The sequence below is a fragment of the Cervus canadensis genome, chromosome 4 (genome assembly GCF_019320065.1).
Source record: "Cervus canadensis isolate Bull #8, Minnesota chromosome 4, ASM1932006v1, whole genome shotgun sequence".
Classification (NCBI taxonomy): Eukaryota; Metazoa; Chordata; class Mammalia; order Artiodactyla; family Cervidae; genus Cervus; species Cervus canadensis.
The window spans coordinates 48,501,671-48,522,106 of NC_057389.1; the positions used below are offsets into that span (position 1 = coordinate 48,501,671).

The following is a 20,436-nucleotide window of genomic DNA, read 5'->3' on the forward strand; positions in this document are numbered from 1 at the left end:
GTCACCTGGGACTGAGCTGGGGTGTGTGATGGACACCCCCGATCACTCCAGTGAGACTGATGCCTAGTTGCTCCTTCACATTGGATTCCCAGTGCTCCTCTCAGAATATAAAAGTGAACAGGCCACCTCCCTCCTTGAAGTGGTCGTGCGACTGGCTACAAGCTCAACCTCCGCACAGCAGGACTACTTGCTTTCCCTAGGCTACACCTCCTCACTCTTTGGACCGTTCAGGAGTGACCTCTGCTCTAGGCATTAAGGAAACAATAAGTAACTTATGATCCTTCAGCTTGGTTGCTGGATCAGTCATGCCTCTGTCTAATGTTACTGGCATATGGCCATATTTTCTCCATCTCTCTTAGGAGATGCCATGGGAGGTTTTCTGAAATTCAGCCATACTGTCTCAACTGCATCCTACTGCTGTGCTTCTTCTTGTTGTTAAGTTGTGTCCAACTCTTTGTGACGCCATGGACTGCAGCATGCCGAGTTTCCTGTCCTTCACCATCTCTGGGAGCTTGCTCAAACTCATGTCCATTGAGTTGTTGATGCTATCTAACCATCTCATCCTCTGTAACCCGCCTTCTCCTTCTTCCCTCAATCTTTCCCAGCATCAGGGTCTTTTACAATGAGTTGGCTCTTTGCATCAGGTGGCCAAAGTGTTGGAGCTTCAGCCCCAATCCTTCCCTTTAGGACTGACTGCTCCTTAAACAAGATGGAAAAGAGTTTGGTCTGGTGTGACCCATTTTGTGTGCATATTTGTAGCCTTAACATACTTACTTGGTCCTCCATCCTCTCACCTGTAAGATGTTGGGCTACATCGGGCAAATTCTTGGATTCCTTCTGACCTTCTGATTTTGGCAGCCAGGGCTGGGGATGAGGTGAAATGCCGTACCCGCAGCTCCAGCTTCACCCAAATAGCTAAGGTGGGGTGTTTGCAGAGAGAGACTGGGTGGGGAGCGCTTTCCCAGCAGCAGGAGAATCCGTGTGGGCCAGGCCAGCCAGGGAGGGAGCAAGAACAGAAGCAGCCTTGATTCCTGAGATGCTCTCTGCCTCCTCCTCCCGTGCCACTCCCCCACACCGTCCACCCGCACAAGAACCAAACTGTGTATCTCAATCCTAGAATGTGTGGAATGTGCCACAGCCTGATAGGCATGAAGCAATCTGCGGAGAGGCAGGGAGGAGCTCTGCTCCCCAGTCAGAGGCCCGACAGTGCAAGGACTATGGGTCCTGAGGGCTGGGCGGCCCCTCCCATCCTCCCCGGGCCTGCTGCCGCAGCCAGGATATCAAAGGCTACATTGTGCTGTGAGCGGGACTTGGTCCCTCGTGTGCCAGGGAGGAGGCGGGAGGAGGGACACTGCTGGGAGGCTGTCTCCTCCCAGTGCTCCTCTGGCTGGTGTTCCCAGGGGCCTCGGCCTGGGGAGGATGGTGCACACATGGGTGGCTGCTTCTGCATCCCTGGGGAGCCAAGTCTGTCCTGGGGCCCAGGTGAGTTTCCTGGGGGGAAGGGGGACCCCGGCCTGTGGAATGCCTGAGGCGGTGGTGGGTCCACTGAAGGCTTAGGGATCTGCTGGGTTGTGGAGCTACTCTTCTCAAGATGGGGAGATGGTTGCACTTTCTGGCGTCTTCTCCTCCCTTCCTCTTCCTCACTTAGTATTTGTCATTCTGACATCGTGAAAAGGGGGTGAAACCTGGGAAGCATCTACTTTTCCTAAAGAAAGAGGCTTTGAGCTCACTCTAGGAGGAGGAGAGAAGGCTGCTTTCGGCTGCCACTCCCAGGGAGTGACTAAGCCCTTCCTTCCTTTTTTCCCAAGATGCCCCAGTTCAGGAAGAAAGCTCAGGCAGTTGGTTCCTCTGGGGACCAGCGGTGGTCATAAACTTGGCCTTAGTCACTCAACCCTATTTTTGTCAGGGTTAATGTTACTGGAGGAAAACAGGCAGTTTCCTGCCTCCTACCTGCTACAGTGTGTGTGTGTGTGTGTGTGTGTGTGTGTGTGTGTGTGTGTACGTCAAACTGAGGTCATTCAGAGTTGTTGCTCTAAGAAATTGTCAAGTCATCTGAGGCTTGACGTATGGTGATCAACCCTGCCGGTTTTGCTGGGACCCAGGCCTTTCCCAGGATGCATTCAGTGCTAAAATCAAAACAGTCCCAGGCAGACTGGGGTCACTTATTCCTCTAATGCAAGCTCCTTGCTTCTTTGCAGAGGGAAACCAAGGTGAGGCCCAGTGGTCTCACGTATGGCATTCACCAGGATGAGCTGTGGCTTTGTGGGAAGAGTGTGGATTGCGGGAGGACTCTCTTGAAAGACAAATGAGCATTACACCAAGAAATTATTTCTAACACTTGTTAGGATTCCATGTCTTCCTGGAGCACCACCATGTTTTCTTGGAGGGGGAGCCCAGGAGAACCTCTAGCCAGGGTTTTCTACTCTCTGATAGACAACTTCCCCCTGTAGTTTTGTGACCTGGGCTCGATAAGGTGGAAGGCACCAGAGGTTCAAGCAAATCTGAAGCAGCCATGTTCTGCTTCCTCTGCTTGAAGTTCTAGTCTAGGCACCTTGGTATCTCCAGCAGGGAGAGGCTCCCAGACTAAAACTACCCCAGACCTAAAAATCCCCCAAATAATGCCCTTGGCACTAAATGCACGACCTTTAGCTGGAAAACATTTTGCTTCTCCAAATTTCTAAAATGTACACACTTTTCAGACCCTCCCCCTAAATCCTGCTGTCCTTGTACCCCATGGGAGCAGACATTGCATGGGGGCTGCAAGAATATGAAGGACCACTGGTCTGTAAGGCAGGGACCTATGTTCTAGATCTGACTTGGTTTATCTCCTCTTAGTCAGGCATCCTCACAGTTAATTGCTGTGTCTTTGAGGTTAGGTCTCATCTGGATTTGATCTTGGTTCTTTGATTTGCTTTGAGCAATTTGTTTATTAACCTTTCTGGCTTCAGTTTCCTCACCTGCAGATTTTATGATATAATTATGCTTTCCTTATAGAGCTGTGGTAGGGATTAAGTCTACACGAAAAACAGTTAAAACAACCTGACACAGTTAATTAAACACAGTAAAAAAAACAAGGCACATTAATCACATCTCTATGACTCTGGCATATCATGCTCTCTCTTTAGGTCTCCCTTTGCTCATCTATAAAATGAGGGGGTTGTAAACTCAGCCTGTGGAGGTAAATCAAGGAGCTCTGCTCCTAGTCCCTGACCCCCCAGGTCCAGCCTGAATAACCCTGCTTCTGTTTGACATCCTGTTGTTTAGCACAAGATTTCATGTAAAGAATTCTGCAGATTGAAAGAAACAAACCAACACTGAAGAAAACAATCTTAAAGTTCTTATGACACTATCACTCAATTACCTCATTATTTCACCACATTTTTGCTGTTCAATTGGTTAGCATCCTGGATTCACTTTTTCACCAATAGTCAGCCTGATATTTATTTCTATTGAGGCTTTCATGCCATCTCCCCAGTTTTCTGTACTTGTCAGGGCCTTTCCCTCGGGAGGATGATATGGCATTGTAGGTCTGAGGTCAGTTGTTATAAACATCCCCTTCTAGGTTCCCCTATTTATCCTAGAGAAATGGAACAAGGTATGAGACACATCCTAGGGTGACTTAATAGTATGTGAGTTTGGCAAGTCTCTTGTGTTCTTTGAACCTCAGTTTTCCTGTCTCTAAAGTGAATATAATGATAGTATCTGTCACACAGAGCTTTTGTGAAGATTAAATCAGATAATTCATCTCATGGATTTAGCAGGGTCTGGCTTTTGATAGCCGCTCAATAATTGTGGGCTGTTTTGTTGTTAACTAATAAGGACCACTGTAACATTCCTTCTCTTAAGCCTGACTCCACTGGAGTAGGAGTCGGTGCTCCTCTTTCTTCGGCTGCTTCTGCCATTGTGTCTGTTTCAGTGGGAGTAAACAGTGAGGACCAACAGTCCTCAGGGGTTAGGGAGGCAGGAAAGGAGGCCTGATAGCACTAAGCCCTGGACTGCTGCCCAGCTAGTCTGCAGTGGAGTGACAAAATGAAAAACACTGTTCCTGATGCCCCCCAGGTGTGCTGTATTCTCACACACGGACTCTGCCTGCAGCATTTGTTCCCATGATACTTCTTACTTTGGACATGGGCAGGGGGTGCATTTCTGGTAACTGCCATTATTTCTGACTTCTGGATTCCTGGAAATTCTTGCCACTGTTAAACCACAGTTGCTTAGTTAAGATCACAGAGCAAGTCATGTCAAGATTTGTTGGTCTAAAAGCTTCTAGCACTGCCGATTTATCTTTCAATACTATCTTGAAGAGATCTGGCAGATTTATACCCTTATACAGAGGATGTGGGAGAGATACATTTGCCTGCATTGATTGCTGTTGTTTGTAACTTTCCTTTCAACCTTTTTTGGTAAATATGAATCATCAGTAGAATTATAAGAGATGGAGGGATGAATGCTGACAACAGTAAATCATGATTCACATTTGAGCTTTAACAAACTTGTGAGACATTTTGAATATACTGATAATCGAGAATATGAGAACAATATGCAACTTTCTACTTTATGTCCTATTAGCTTCAGAACGTCTTTATTTCTTTCTTTTACTTTTTGGAAAAATAAAAGATTACAGATACAGTTAGGGTCCCCTGGTAGTTTTTCCCAATCTTACTCCTCACTCTCTCTCCCCCAAACTAATCACATTCACGAATTCAGGGGTTCTGTGCCTTCACTGCATATCTGTATACTCATGAGTGTTCATTAGAAGGACTGATGTTGAGGTTGAAACTCTAATACTTTGGCCACCTGATGTGAAGAGCTGACTCGTTGGAAAAGATCCTGATGCTGGGAAAGATTGAGGGCAGGAGGAGAAGGGGATGACAGAGGATGAGATGGTTGGATGGCATCATCGACTTGATGGACATGAGCTTGGGTAAACTCCGGGAGTTGGTGATGGACAGGGAGGCCTGGCGTGCTGCAGTCCATGGGGTTGCAAAGAGTTGGACACAACTGAACGACTGAAGTAAACTGAACTGAATCATTGTAAAGAATTTATTGTTAAGATTTTAAAACTTAAAGTGATATCATTCAGCAGCCTTTTTTTTTTTTTTTTTAAATAATTCAACACTATGATCTAAGATGGGCTTCCCTGGTGGCTCAGATGGTAAAGAATCTGCCTGCAATGCAGAAGACTCAGGTTTGATCCCCTGGTCGGGAAGATCCCCTGGAGAAAGGGAATGGCAACCCACTCCAGTATTCTTGCCTGGAGAATCCCACGTACAGAGGAGCCTGGTGGGCTACAATCCACAGGGTCACAAAGAGTCGGACATGACTAAACAACTAACACTACTAAACTGTGATCTAAGATACATTCATGTAGATAAACATAGCTGTAATTCTAATTTGATATTTGTCCCAACAAGGACAATGTGGGTTCACATCATAAAAACTGCTGGTGGTATGATTATCAAGTCAAAGAAATGAAATGTGGGTGGAGAAAAAAAGCATGCAGGGAAATCTTTACTGTTTAGTTTTCTTCTTGAATTTGGAAGTGGTGGTGAATAAGTGGGACCAAAGAGAGACTAAGAGAGAAGTGGGAGTATATTCTCATTTCCAGCAAGTTTCTGTGACTGAAATATTTCCTGAGTTGGAGACCTTAGACTTCAGTGTTCTGAAGTTAGGTTTAAATAGTGGAACTGGCAAGATCTACACCCATGATCTAGATGGTATCTGACTCTGTATGACTCTGGTAAAATCACTACTTCCCTCTGGGCCTTAGATTCTCAACAGTAAAATTAGGAGTGGAATTCAATGATCTCTATTTCCTTCAAATATTCATTTTCTGTAATTATTGCCTCTCCTCATTTTTATCTCTCATATTTAAAATGTCAAGATGCCGTCTCTTTTCTAACTTTAAAATACAGTGTCACTTTATTCCCTGTCTTCTCATTTGCCAAGATCACAGTCCACATTCTCACACTCACACTGTGGATTGTCATACAGTTTTCAGCTATCCTCCCTGCCTCTCTTTCTTGCCTCTTCCTGTCCTTTCAGTGCTATCCCAGGTAGAATTTCCACTTTTGCTTTGCCAAACCCATGCTCAAGAATGTTCCATAGCTCCATATTGCTTGCTATATCCATTCTAAATTCCTCTGACTTCTTTAAAATGTTCTCCTTATCCTGACCCTACCATATTTATCAATTTTAGCTCCATCATTCTGACCTCTCCAGTATGTTCTTTGTCAGCTCATGCACATGCAAACATTCGCTCCTGTCCTGCTGATCTCTTTACCAGTAATCCCTCTTTTCTACTACCTATATAAATCTACCAACAAAGAAAAGAGGAAGCCACAGACTGAGAGATAATATTTGCAAATTACATATCTAATACTTGTATCCAGAATAGAAGAAAAATCTTATAACTCAGTAATGAGAAGCTAAACAATCCAATAAAAATTTTCAGATACTTTCATTCAGAAAATATAAGGATGGAAATCATACATGTGAAAAATGCTCAGCATCATTAGCCATGCTCGGTCACGTCGGACTCATGCAGACCCATGGATTGTAGTCCCACCAGTCTTCCCTGTCCATGGAATTTTACAGGTGAGAATACTGGAGTGGGTTGTCAAGTGGGTTCTCTCTTGGCAAATGAGAAGCCATTCTCTTCTCCAGGGAATCTTCCCAATCCAGGAATTGAACCCAAGTCTCTTGTATCTCCTGAATTGGTAGGCAGATTCTTTACCACTAGTGCCATCTGGGAATCCCTCATTAGTTATTAGGAAAGTGTAAATTAAAACAATGAGATAAAACCACACACCTACTAGAATGACTACAAATAGGAAGACTGATACTAAAGTGGTGTGGATGTGGAGAAACAGGAACTTTCATGTGTAGCTGATGGGAATGCAAAAGGTACAGCAACTTTGGAAAGCAGTTTGGCAGGTTTTTTTGAACTAAGCGTTAGTAATTTTCTGACCAATAATAAAAATAAAACTAGCTTCCAGAAAGTAATTTATTGATTCACAAATGAAAAGTCCAGGGATTGTTTGTTTCAAGTATGTCTGGATCAAAGTATTTAAATGATTTTAACTGATTCCAGGTGAGCTATTTGAAAACCTAAAAGATGATGCTGTTAAAGTGCTGCACTCAATGTGCCAGCACATTTGAAAAACTCAGCAATGGCCACAGGACTGGAAAACGTCAGTTTTCATTCTAACCACAAAGAAAGGCAATGCCAAAGGATATTCAACTGTTACGCTGATTCCAGATGCCTCCCATGTGATTTCATATGCTTCCTTGATTTTACCAGGGCCTCCCTGGTGGCTCAGCTGGTAAAGAATCCTCCTGCAATGTGGGATACCTGGGTTTGATCCCTGGGTTGGGAAGATCCCCTGGAGAAGGGAATGGGTACCCACTCCAGTATTTTGGCCTGGAGAATTCCATGGACTGTATAGTCCATGTGGTTGAAAAGAGTCGGACACGACTGAGTGGCTTCACTTTCACTTTCACATGCTAGCAAGGTAATGCTCAAAAACCTTCAAGATAGGCTTCAATGGTACATGAACCAAGAACTTCCAGGTGTACAAGCTGGATTTAGAAAAGGCAGAGTAACCAGAGATCAAAATTGCCAATATCTGTCGAAACATAGAAAAAGCAAGAGAATTCCAGAAAATCATCTACTTCTGCTTCATTGACTATGCTAGAGTCTTTGACTGTGTGGATCAAACAAACTGTGGAAAATTCTTCAAGAGATGGAATACCAGACCACCTGACCTACCTCCTGAGAAACTTGTATGCAGGTCAAGAAGCAATAATTAAAATTGGACATGGAAAAACAGACTGGTTCAAAATTGGGAAAGGAGTACATCAAGGCTGTATATTGTCACCCTGCTTATTTAACTTCTATGCAGAGTACATTCGAAATACTGGGCTAGATGAAGCACAGGCTGGGATCAAGACTACCAGTAGAAATACCAACAACTTCAGATATGCAGATGACACCACCCTAATGGCAGAATGTGAAGAGGAACTAAAGAGCCTCTTGATGAAGGTGAAAGACCAGAGTGAAAAAGCTGGCCCTAAAACTCAACATTCACGAAAACTAAGATCATGGTATCCAGTCCCATCACTTCATGGCAAATAGATGGGGAAAAAGTGGAAACAGTAGCAGATTTTATTTTCTTGGGCTCCCAAATCACTGCGGACTGTGACTGCAGCCATGAAATTAAAAGACACTTGCTCCTTGGAAGTAAAGCTATAATAGACCTAGACAGCATATTAAAAGCAGAGATATCACTTTGCTGACAAAGGTCCATATAGTCAAAGCTATGTTTTTTCAGGTAGTCATGTATGGGTGTGAGAGTTGGACCATAAAGAAGGCTGAGCGCCAAAGAACTGATGCTTTTGAACTATGGTGCTGGAGAAGACTCTTTTTTTGGATAAGACTCGAGAGTCCCTTGGGCCACAAGGAGATCAAACCAGTGAATCCTAAAGGAAATAAACCCTGAATATTCTTTGGAGGGACTGATGCTGAAGATGAAGCTGCAATACTTTGGCCACCTGATGCGAAGAGCCAACTCATTGGAAAAGACCCTGATGCTGGGAAAGAATGAGGTCAGGAAAAGAAGGGAGCAACAGAGGATGAGATGGTTGCAAGCATCACCAACTAAATGGACATGAACTGGGCAATACACGGGAGATAATGTAGGTCAGGGAAGTGTAGTGTGCTGCAGTCCATGGGGTCACAAACAGTCCGACCCAGCTTAGCGACTGAACAATTCCAACAACCTTTCTCACTCTGTTTAGAAAATCGCTAGCTACCCAAGTCATGCAAATACTCTTGTATATTTTTCTCCAAGTTTTTGGGTGTCTTTTAAAAAACAAGCACCTAAATAATTCTGATGCAGATGATCCACAAATCACATTCTACAAAACTGTGATTTTTCTTCTCTAAACCTCACATGTTTTTTTAAGAGCTGTGCGCCCTGCCTTCTCCCCCAAATTGAGGTCACCATCCTGAACTTCCTTCTTCAAGATGGGATTATGCCACAGACCCTCACGGTCCTTAGGCAACTGTCTCTTCTCATGGACACACAAAGCTTGCCAGGACTAGGTGTAAATAAGTGAGCTGGCATTCCTGGGGACCATGATGGCCAGAGAACAAATGCTCCTTAGAGGTGGCAGCAACCACTCAGTACCAGCTGACTGTTGCCAGATGAGCATGAAGGCCCCAGACTACAGTTCTTCCAGTTTTCAAAGCAAAGCCAAGCATCTGGGTTATGTAAAACATCCTGATTTCTAAATGATATAGAGCAATTTAAATCTTAAAAGTGCACAGTGTAGAGGGAAAAAAAAGAAAAGAAAAATGGTGGGTTTTTATGGCCCGTGGCCTCTGGTATACCAGTTTTCAAACTCTATCCTAGAGTAGGGAACCAGGCTGCCACTGAAAGTGATTCCAGGACCTGCAGGATTATTACTTAGGAGCATATTAGAAATGCAGAATCTCAAGCTTTCAACTAGTGAGGCAGAATCTGCATTTTATCAATGAGTGTTGATAAGTGTTACTTGCTCAGTCGCATCTGACCCTTTGGGACTGTAGCCGGACAAGTTCCTCTGTCCATGGGATTCTCCAGGCAAGAATACCGGAGTGGGTAGTCATTCCATTCTCCAGAAAAATCTCCCTGACCCAGGGATGGAAAGAGGGTCTCCTTCATGGTAGGCAGATTCTTCACCGTCTAAGGCACTAGGGCAGTTTATCAATAGCCCCAGGTGATTCATCAAAGTTTGAAAACCTTATGCAGATAATGTGGTTCTTACTGACTCAAATCAGAGTCATTTGGGAACTTAAGAAAAATACCTGCATCGATGTGGTGACGTCGCGCTCTTCTTGTCTAGGCTTAAGCAGCACCTGGCAAGGAACAGAAGTTCAAGGCAACAGGACCACTCTTCTCATTTGCCCGGGCCCCTCATCTCCCCTTCCTGCCTGTTGGTGGTGTGTGTAAGGCAGGTGCTGTGTGAATCACGTCCCATCTGGGTCTCCTGCCCCCTGTCTCAGGGCATCGGCGGGGCCGGTGGCTCAGACGCAGCAAGGACAGTCTCGCCTCACTTTCCCGGAGGGTCTCGCGAGGCGTCGCGCCATGCTAGTCTCTCCGTGCGTAAACATCCCACCTGCCCTTGCGGTGCCCATGGAACGCTCCTTTTTCACTCAGCGGGTGAGGCTTCCAGTTCACAGCGAGTCCCTGGGGTTCCCCCTGAGGTGGTGCATCTCGTTGAGCAGCTCTCTCGGAGTGTGGAGATAAGATAAGGGAGGCCCGTGCCTCGTGGTGGTCGTCCTCACTGCGTGCTGTGAGGACTAACTTGGCCCTCGTATTCTCCCTTCGTCGGGGTTGCACGGGGGAGTTTGAGCGACCTTGGAGGGTCCGGCGAGGCGAAGCGGAGCCTCTGTGAGACATTTCAGCTTCTTGTGAGGTAAATGGAGGAAGAAAAGGGGGGGAGGATACAGGGTGGGGTAGAGGCCGGGGCCAACCTGGAGGGTCCCTTGTATCCTGAATGGCCTTGCGTGTCAGGTCTTTTCCTCATGACCTCGTCATGGATGGGATCCTGAATGGCCTTGCGTGTCAGGTATTTTTTTCATGACCTCGTCATGGGTGGGATCTCCAATAATGGCTCCTGGCATCTCCAAAAATGGTTCCCCCTTTTTTATTTTTTAAAACAGCCAGATGAATTTTAGCTGCAAGCTTCCGAGTGCTCTGCCGAAGAGCTCTGACGATACAAGGGAGGATAACAATAATAACAAGAATCAGTGTTATTACAGCAATGTAACTGAGAACAGTAGACAAAATATGTTTGGCAGAAATAAAGTTGGAGAAGGCTTTAAAGAAATTACTGGGAGCTCCAGCGGCAGTAAAATCCAGTCGGGAATGCTTGATTGTTCAAATCTGTCCATGCAATCTGTCTAAATCTAAACTTATGCTAGAGCTATTCTATACCCCTGAAATATGATTTTTAATTTTTTCCCAATTGTAATCAGTCTCATTAACCTTTAAGGGTGTTACACAAATCCACCGGTAGTCTGCGTGGCAGGACAGTGCTAATTTTACTTTTAGGGCTTGCAGTTCTGTTCCGATATGCATCACCGCTTCCTCCAGAGCACCACCTTCATCTCCAGTCCTCTGTCCATGACCTCTCGAGCAGCCAAAGCCAAGGAGACACCCTTTGACATAGTATGCAGTATGCACCCGCGGGGTTAATGCAACTGCCGCTGGCAAGAAAGTAAAGCAAGCATAGCAATAAAAACCCTTTTAGGAGAGGCTGAAGATCCCTGTAGAGAAGCTATTCTCTGTGCTTGATGGCAAAGCAACTCATTTTGTCCCCATGTGGGTATGGAGGCTTGTTGAGTTGTTCCCGCAGAACATCCTGGTTGCAGGTCATGAGGCATCTGATCTTCATCCAAAAATAGATTACTGAGATAAGCTTTAGAAACAAACTTAGAGTGTCTTTTTTAATAACTTAATTAAATCTGTTAGCAATATAACATAACAAGGAACTATCTCAGAAGTGAGTCTTAGTAAACACTAAACCTTAATTAACAAAATTAGAAACTTAGTTTAACAATTTACAAAACTTAACATTTAGTGATTTTTTTAAAATTATGGATATATTAATCCTGTAGCCAGGAAGGCTTTAACCCATCAAATAAAAATGAGGTTTGTCAGGGAGCTGGGAAAAGCCAAGCGGCCGTCTTGGATTTCCCATAGCTCCGACTCTTTGATTTTCAGCTATTGTTCACCCATTTTTAATTACCCAATTTAGGAGTAGACTGTTGCCATGTTTTAAGACATTAGGATAGCACAAGTCTAACAGTGAGGGGTTATTTTTGGTAGAAGCAGAATGAGCTTCTACATGTACCATAGTCTTAAATAACACTTATTTGCTTTACTAAAGTAACAAAAGATTTTAAAAACAAATATAAATAACTGAAAGGCAAAGAAATTCATAATCTGTTATTGAAGATTCATTCTAAGAAAACTTTGTTCTCTTAACATAGAGAGTAGGCTAAATTTCAGTCTGTTACCAATTTACCAGATAGCAAACAAACAAAATTTTTCGGTTAATCTTAGAAAAGTCTTTTTTATAAATCTTGAAGAACTAGCAGTATTTTTTTTTTTTTTTAAGGCATGAGAGTGAAACCATACAAGGCATGTTTAAAATCTAATTAAATTGTAATTAACAAAGTAGCCTGATCATTGCTGTGACTTGTAACACTTTAACATGATAACTAAAATTATAACTGACAACATTTTATTAGGACATATCAGATTTTCATGAATGTCACATAATTTTTAGGATATCTATATAAGTAACATCAACCATACAATATATCCTGAGGAGATTTATCATTCCTCCAACAATATTTCCCATGCAATTTAACACTTCAAATGAACTCAGGTGGTTTAATAGCTCTTTGGGATGTCTCAGGGGCCCTCTGAAGCATCCCAAAGTCAGCTAGAAGTCTAGCTATTTAGGCAGTTTTGTCAATAAATATCAAAAGGGTTTATAACACTCAGTCAGAGAGAGTCATATAGATCACTGTGAAATAATATATTCACTTAGCCAAAGTAACAAAGAAGATTTCAAAGGTAAACATAGAACAGATCACTTCAGAGGTAAAGAAACTTAAAATCCATTATCAAAGGCAGTTCAACATCTCAAGAAAACTTTTATTTATACACAAAACTCTTCCCTTGGGGTCTAGTTTCCATAAAATCTTTTAATCACGTTTTGTACCCATTTGTTCTCCCATCCTGGAACAGCCAACTGTAAGTCGGACTTACTTCCTTTTTTCTTCATAAAATGTAACTTCATTTTTCATACCTTCTTTACTGAACACACACATCATACTTTTTTTTTTTAAGCAACCAAGAATTGACTTTCATATTAGCATTTTATAGATTGGTGAATATAAATACCAGTGATAATTAAAAAAAAAATTCTAACGAACATCTCAGGATGGCATCAAACATTATTCATTTGTAGGCTCAAATCTCTTTAGTTTTTCTGTAAAAGAAAATCAGTGTTTAGTAGTAAATGTTTGAAAATCTTATTTTATTTGGAAATGACCTAATTATTTAATAGACTTACAATACTTAGTTTAGCACAACCCTTAGAAATTTAAGTTACACCAATCTGGAGAGACTATTGTAGACAGATATTTTTAAAGAATAATTATTCTTAATAGAGTTTATATACAAACTCATATCGCACTTACATTTTTTAGAAGTTTTTTCACTCGAGGTAATTTCTTTGTTGACAAACTTGTAACAGATATAATATTTAACTTATATTAAACCTAGGCACAATGAAAATATTTTACTTAATTACTCTAAGACATGTCTATATTAGATAGGTCAACAAACAAACATTAATATTAGGTATTAAATGCTGAATATTTCCCAGTTTACCTGAACCTGGAATTTATTGTTTAATTTAGAATTATTTGGTTTGTAAGAACTGCTCCCTTCTGGAAACCAAGGACATTGCTCTTGGACAAATGTAAAAAAGGACTGAACACTGGTCTTTTTAACTTTAATTCCTCTGTGGTTAAGGAGTTGCATTATGACTCCAATAAAAAGCTGCCTTTCTTTTGACTAACTGTTGCCCATTTTTGTTAGTAATTAGAAGAAGAAAAAGGAGAGGATCTTAATCTTAGAAAAGAAGGAAGCTGAAACCTACCCACCTTTTTACCCTACCTTTCTTATGTAGGGGGGGCCTGTAGCACCCTAGTGGGGTCTTACCTGAAACCTACCCAGCTAGTGGGGTCCTACCCACCCTCCTTACCCTACCTGTCTTATGCAGGGGGGCCCGCGATGCCCTGGTGGGGTCCTAGCCGTTCCAAAAACTGGACAATGAGAGACTTACTTTTGGGTCCCTGTTCGGGTGCCACTTGCTGGGGCCTTTGCCCCAGCAGGATCCAGGGGTACCCTCAGGATGAATGGCGTCGACGAGTGAGAGAGAGAGAGAGAGAGAGAGAAAGAGAGAGACCGAGACCAGACCGGGGTGTGCAGCAGAGTCTGGCAGTGTTTTATTCTTCATTGTAGCCTTTCTACCCTAAGTTGGTACATTTCTAAGGGGGAGATAAGCATACAGACTTAGTTTAACATTACATCAGCTTGTCCTTCACGAAATCAGGTGTTCTCTGTATATTTTTGTTGATGAGAGTCTTTTCCATAGATTTTTTTGTACATTACCTTCTGGCCTTGAGCTTAGCAGAAAACAGAAAAGTGGTGATCTCATGGTACAGCAGGTTGCAACATAGTAGAAATACAATCCTGTTAACACAAAGGTCAGTCTTTTTGTGGAAGTTCTCAGCTAAATTTATCTAAAAAGTTTAGCACACAAAGACTCTCCGGCTCTGGTGAGGGAGTCCCTGTTTAGCACTCCTGGTTAAAATGAACAATTATCTTATTGTTTTTACGCTAGGGCTAAACTCTTATTTTTCTGGATCTTTAACTATATTAACAATAGTTTCTACTGCCAACCTCAGCACATTAACAGCAATCAAACGTTGATCCAATAACCACTTTTAAAATAATATTTTTTGTGTTCTCTAATAGGGCTTCCTCACCCCCCAAAGGGCTCTGTGCCTCTTAGGGACCTTTTTATGGATAATCTCTATGTATAATATATTTTGGCTTTCAGGCCTGTTGACAATTTATGGCTTGCACCTGGTGTAACTTTAAGCAACTTCAGTAGCCAACCCTGTCTTTTTTGTGGTTAATCTATTTTCTTTCTATTAGGTGTCATCTCCAAGGGAACTAGATAGGATTACATTTTTACAGAACAGAAATGCGAAGGATTGCAAAAACAGCAGATATAGCACAAAACAGGCTCTTAGTCTAAAAGTTAACTACCTGCAGGAAGTCACAAGCTAATCTCTATCTAAACTATTTTCTATTAGGCACATTTGTGGCTATTTTATTTGTGGAGCCTTTCTCACCCCGTGGAGGGACCTATGCTTAATGGTTTCTTTTGTTAGCGTACTGTGCTTAGGATGTTTAGAACAATCATGAGCATTTTTTGCAATGAGAACACACATTTATCAAACAAGCCAGAATGCCAGCAAAAGGGTTTGAATTGAAGCATTTCCTTCATCCCTGGCCCCTTCATAGGGTACCAGCGTCCAGGGGATTTATTAGTTAGGGTTTTAAGTTGGTCCTCATTCAGTGAAAGAGGAGCAGGAGAGCTCTCAGCAGGCAACACAAGAATCCACAGCAGGGCAAACAAGAACAACAGCAGAAAAGCGGGGAGGATACAGGGTGGGGTAGAGGCCGGGGCCAACCTGGAGGGTCCCTTGTATCCTGAACAGCCTTGCGTGTCAGGTCTTTTCCTCATGACCTCGTCATGGATGGGATCCTGAATGGCCTTGCGTGTCAGGTATTTTTTTCATGACCTCGTCATGGGTGGAATCTTCCATAATGGCTCCCGGCACTGGGAGAGGGGGAAGAAAAAAAGAGAAGAAAACAAAGGAAAGGAAGAGAAAAGAAAAGAAAAATATGTGTGACTGGGTAGCATAATGAAGGACATAAATTAACATTTTTGGAGATGAGGCCTAGGCACTGATATTTTAAAAAGTCACTGCTTTTTCAGAAGCCTTTGGATAACTTGAATAGGCAGAGTTGGAAAGCACTCAGATCAAGCCGTCACCTATAATCGGGAAAAGTGAAATCTGAAAAAAAAGGACAGATGAAATATCCTGACCAGTGTCACTTAACCTATGTATGGGAGAATCTGATTTGTGCAAACTCATATCTCATGATTCTCAAGCCAGAACCTTTTCTGCTACAGTTACTTTGGTTCCTGGGGGCAGAACTACAAAATGATCCTGGTAGACTATAGCTCATTACTGCTAGCTTCCAGGTAAGCTGCCTAATTTCAGCACTAACACGATTGCTACATGAAAAGCTGTGAGCTAATGACCCATCCCACAGCACATTCAAGCCTAAATTCATTTCATTCTCCCTTGTTCATTACCCTAAAAAAGTGCTAACTGTTCCTGCTATGAAAAAATGGAAGATCCTCAGCTTTGGTCTCAAAATCCCACTGAACAGGCATGGAAGAAGGCAGACTTCTGGCAGCAATATGAGTGTTTGGGTTCAAGGTTAACCAGCCATGATTGGATGGTGCGTGATTACTTCATTCCTTATCACTCTTGGACTGCCTGTGCTTCAAAAGAAGCACAGGTCCAGAATGCATATCTAGTTGATCTGCTTGACTTTGATCCACCAGCATTTTACAAATGAAGAAGTTGGATGGATTAGATGACTGACTGACGATTAGTAGCTGAGCCAAGATTCCTAACCCCTATTTCCAGTATCAGGTATTGCTTACAATATTCTGACCCCATGGTAGAGTTCTTGAGCAGTGTCATGTTCAAAAGAACAGACTAACCAACAATAATGGGTTAAGAACCTGAGTTCTTTTGTTGTATTTTGAGGATACCATGAAAGAGGCCCACATTCCATGTCAATACTTTCAAATTTCTCTTCTGTTCTTTTTTCTATCTACTGCCTTGTGCTTTATAACTGCACTTTTCTTGCCTTTTCAACTCTTTGCCATCAAAATAGCCTCCTCCTTAACCCTAGTATGTGCTATGATCTTCTGTTTTTCACTCCAGTTTTACAGCTGCAAAGACAGGAACATCTTAGTGAGCTGGGGAGGAAAGAAATCCCATAAAGCAACGGTCCTCAGCCTTTTTGGCACTAGGGAGTGGTTTTGTGGAAGTCAGTTTTTTGCAGTGACTGGGGGTGGGAAATGGTTTTGGGATGATTCCAGCATATTACATTTATTGTGCACTGTATTTCTATTATTATTACATCAACTCCACCTCAGATCAGTAGACATTAGATCCTAGAGGTTGAGGAATCCTGCCATACAGAAGTCTGTATAGTGGGCAGACAGAAGGATAGTTTGGGGCCAATCATAGATTTCAGGGCCATTACAACCATGCCCTAGTCACCTCCCTCAGGATGTTATTCTCAATTGCTCTGCTCCAGCATTTCCATTATCCACCTTGCTGTAGTCAGATTTATTATGACCTCGTAGGCCCAGCAAATATTGAACATGTAAGCCATGGGACTCACTCTGACCTGTAGGTAGGAAATCTGTTTTTTTTCCCCCTTTTTAAAATATAGTGGAGATACCCAGGCTGCTGTAGCATTGAGATAGCATGCTTTAGTTGAGAAAATAATTCTAAGGCAAAAGTGACAATAATTAGAATTCTTCTGGACCACCAGCCCGGAGAAAAGAATGATTGCTTGACAAAAACTTGTAACCCTTGCTTATGGCTTTCTTACACTCTCACAAATGATCTTTCATTTGATCTCCTCCAGGTAAAGACACTTCTTCCAAGGATCCAACCATATCCAGTCAATTTATATCCTCATCTGAAAACAAGGAAAAATGTTTCCTGCCACAGAACATGATTCCAGGTATCTAAACCCCAAAGACAAAACTTATTTAAAAATATTTTTCATGTAGAATGTTACAGTAACCCCCTTATCAGTCTCATCTACAATTTCCCTCCCTCTGATCCTTCCTAGGCACCACCATTAAATACATCTTTGTAAGCATGACCTTGACTGTGATATTCACTTGCCCACAAATCTTCCAATGCTCTCCATTGCCTGTGTGATTAAAGCCAAACCATCTCAGCTGACTCTGAAAGCTTTTCACAATCTGGTACATATTAGGAATTCTATACATATTTGCTGTATTTAATAAAGTATATATCACCAAATAGATTTTAAGGTGCTGAAGGACAGGTGCAATTTTTTGAATAATCAAGTATTCTACACAGTACCTAAAAGAGTTGTTTGTACATATGTAATGGTGCTCAGAAAATGTTTGGTAAATAAACACATGAATGATTGAATAAGTCCATGGAGGTCTTGTTTGTCTTCTATATACCACCTTATACAGAGGTTATTAAATATATAAGGGCATAAAGGGTTGAGTATGTGGGATGAGATTGGCTGAGCAGAAGGGTGTCTGTCTGATTCTTTTTGGCGGAGCAGAAGGGTGTCTGTCTGATTCTTTCAGAATGAAAAAAAAGATTTTGAAATTAAAGTAGAAAAAATCTTTTTCTTAATACATATTTTTCACAATGTTATCTTTAAGAGACTTTAATGAAATTGGCAAAGAGAACCATCCAGAGAGAGAGGTACAACTGAGCTGAAGCTTGTACTGGAAATTCTGAGGATAAACCTGGGGAAAATCCAGTTTCTATTATCCAGTAACAGGGACCATTTTTAATGGCAAATCACGTACCAAGCACATGCTAAGTCATGCCTGCATTTACTTTTCATCGTCACATACTCACTTCTAGGAGGTGGCACCACATTCTGCATTTCAAAGGTGGCAAACAGAGACTCACAGAGTGGGGTAAGTTCCCCAGTGCCACACAGTTAATACATGAGGAGAAAGGGATTCAATCCCCGGTCCTTGTTTGTAACCATGATGCCCTGTTGTCTCCCAAGTATGTATTTCTCTACAGCATACAAAATCAAGATTTGTGAAAAAAGATCTGCAGTATGAATGTTTCAAAGGATATGTACTATGTAAACAGATAGTGTATAATGTCATGCCACATTCTTTTTTTTCCCCATTTTAAATTCTGTCAAACTTCTTTGTTGACTATGAAAAAAGACTTGCCCTCTATTTTTTAGCTGTTCTGTCAATCTGCTTATCTGTCTGTCAGCTTGGGCCATCTCTGAAAAGGCTGAATCGCCAGCCATCTGTTGTTTCATGAACACAGTGGAGTCAGCATTTTATCCTGTCAGTGAATGAACAAAGGGTACATGTAGGCGAAACTTAACCTCCTAAGCCAGAACTTGTCTATCTTTCAGCATTTTCTGCTATGGTGCTGTTTCCAAGAAGATCATAGTGTAGGAAGGGGAGACTCAGCTCCAACTGCCAACCTCTTCTTCATGAGAAAGAGTCACAGATAGTCAATCAGATACATTATCATGATTAAACCACTAGTTTTCAGAAGGATTAAAAAAAGTGACAAAACGTACTTTGCACTAAAAGTAGAGTGAATTTGACTTATTCCCTTGTCCTCAGTGGGCACTGTAGGATCCCACGTTGGCCTGGAGGTGTTGCTCTGAGTATCAGCTCTCACTGGTTGAGATCCAAAAGCAGTCTGCTTGTTTAAATCCAGGTCTTTTGAGTTCCATAACCATGAACTCAAGTGCATGGCAAGGAGATTCACTTTGAAGGGGACATCACTTATCAGGAGCTTTTCTAGGGGAGATTCTGGAGGGGAGTTTGGATCAGGCTTTGGAAGGACAAGAAGTTTAGTGAAAAGAAATCACAGAATCAGTTAGTGTCAAGGTTAATTACAGTGTAACATGATGAGGGCAGTGAGCAGAAACTGCTGGAGTACTAGGGTAGGGATAGGGGTTTGTGACGGACAACAGCTAATGCTTAATGTGTTTTTTGAATGTTTAGTATGCGCCCAACATGGAACAGAATGCTTTATGCACATAATCTCATTTAGTAAGCCTCTTAAAAATTCTGTGGGATTGTGCTGTAAAAGCTCTTCAGCTAATGAGAAAAGTCAAGTGTAGAGGGGTAATTAACTGCTCAGGCTGGTGCAGTTAACAAAGGCAGAGCCAAGCCTTGAGCCCAGGTCTGTGTGACTCCTCCTCCCTGGGCTTACCTCCTCCCAGAGATCAGTGTTCAGTGAGGCTACCAGATGAACATTGGACCTGGACTGCTGAAGATGGAGGACTTGCATGAGATTAGAAAACAAGCCAGGGAGGAGCAGCGTGGAATAAACATCCACCTGAAGCTCTCACCGATGTCAGGTCAGTGGGTATTGTCGTGTTGGAGCTGGCCTGCAGCCACAGCATTTCCGCAACTTCTGCATTAGAGACAAACCTTTTTAAAGATAGAAGTTTAGGCTGCCTGTGTGCTCAGGTGAGCATGACAAGGGCTGTCTGTAATGTGTTCAGGAATTTACAGAAGCCCTGGCAAGTTAAGACTAGAAGACAAACCTCTGTGCTTATCCAGTTGATGCCTTCATGGTTCATTGTGTTTGAAAATTGTTAATGGTATTGCTACTTATTGTCTAAAGAAGACACATGACAAAGTGCAGTTATAATAATGAACCTCCTCAGCGTGGCCTTTCACGACAGCACTATCCACTCTCTAACAGCTCCATCACTCTGTCTCTTTACCCTATTAACATTTTTTTACTCATACCCCTTTTCTCCATCTGAAATTATTGTGTGCACGGAATTGGTTACTTGCCAAGAACACAAGCTCCATGAGAGCAGGACCATGTTTATTTTGTTCACACTGTATCCTAGCACCTAAAACAGCTTCTATTCAGAGTGTTGGTTTGAATGAATGTGCATTTTGACGATATTAAAGATAAGCTAT

At 42.3% G+C, this 20,436-nt stretch overlaps 1 protein-coding gene across 2 annotated transcripts in view; it reads left to right on the plus strand.

Moving 5' to 3' along the window:
* The first annotated feature begins 1,197 nt into the window (after positions 1–1,197).
* SH3TC2 (SH3 domain and tetratricopeptide repeats 2) overlaps positions 1,198–20,436 on the plus strand; it is a 69,651-nt gene continuing 50,412 nt past the window's right edge. Inside the window, exons 1-2 of one of the 2 annotated variants that reach the window (XM_043465027.1) lie at positions 1,198–1,482; positions 17,382–17,480. In XM_043465027.1, the coding sequence (XP_043320962.1) occupies positions 1,218–1,482; positions 17,382–17,480 (364 nt within the window). In that variant the 5' untranslated portion in view covers positions 1,198–1,217. Of the gene's footprint in view, positions 1,483–9,915; positions 10,462–17,381; positions 17,481–20,436 lie in introns of those variants that run through there. The other variant, XM_043465028.1, reaches the window with a different exon arrangement.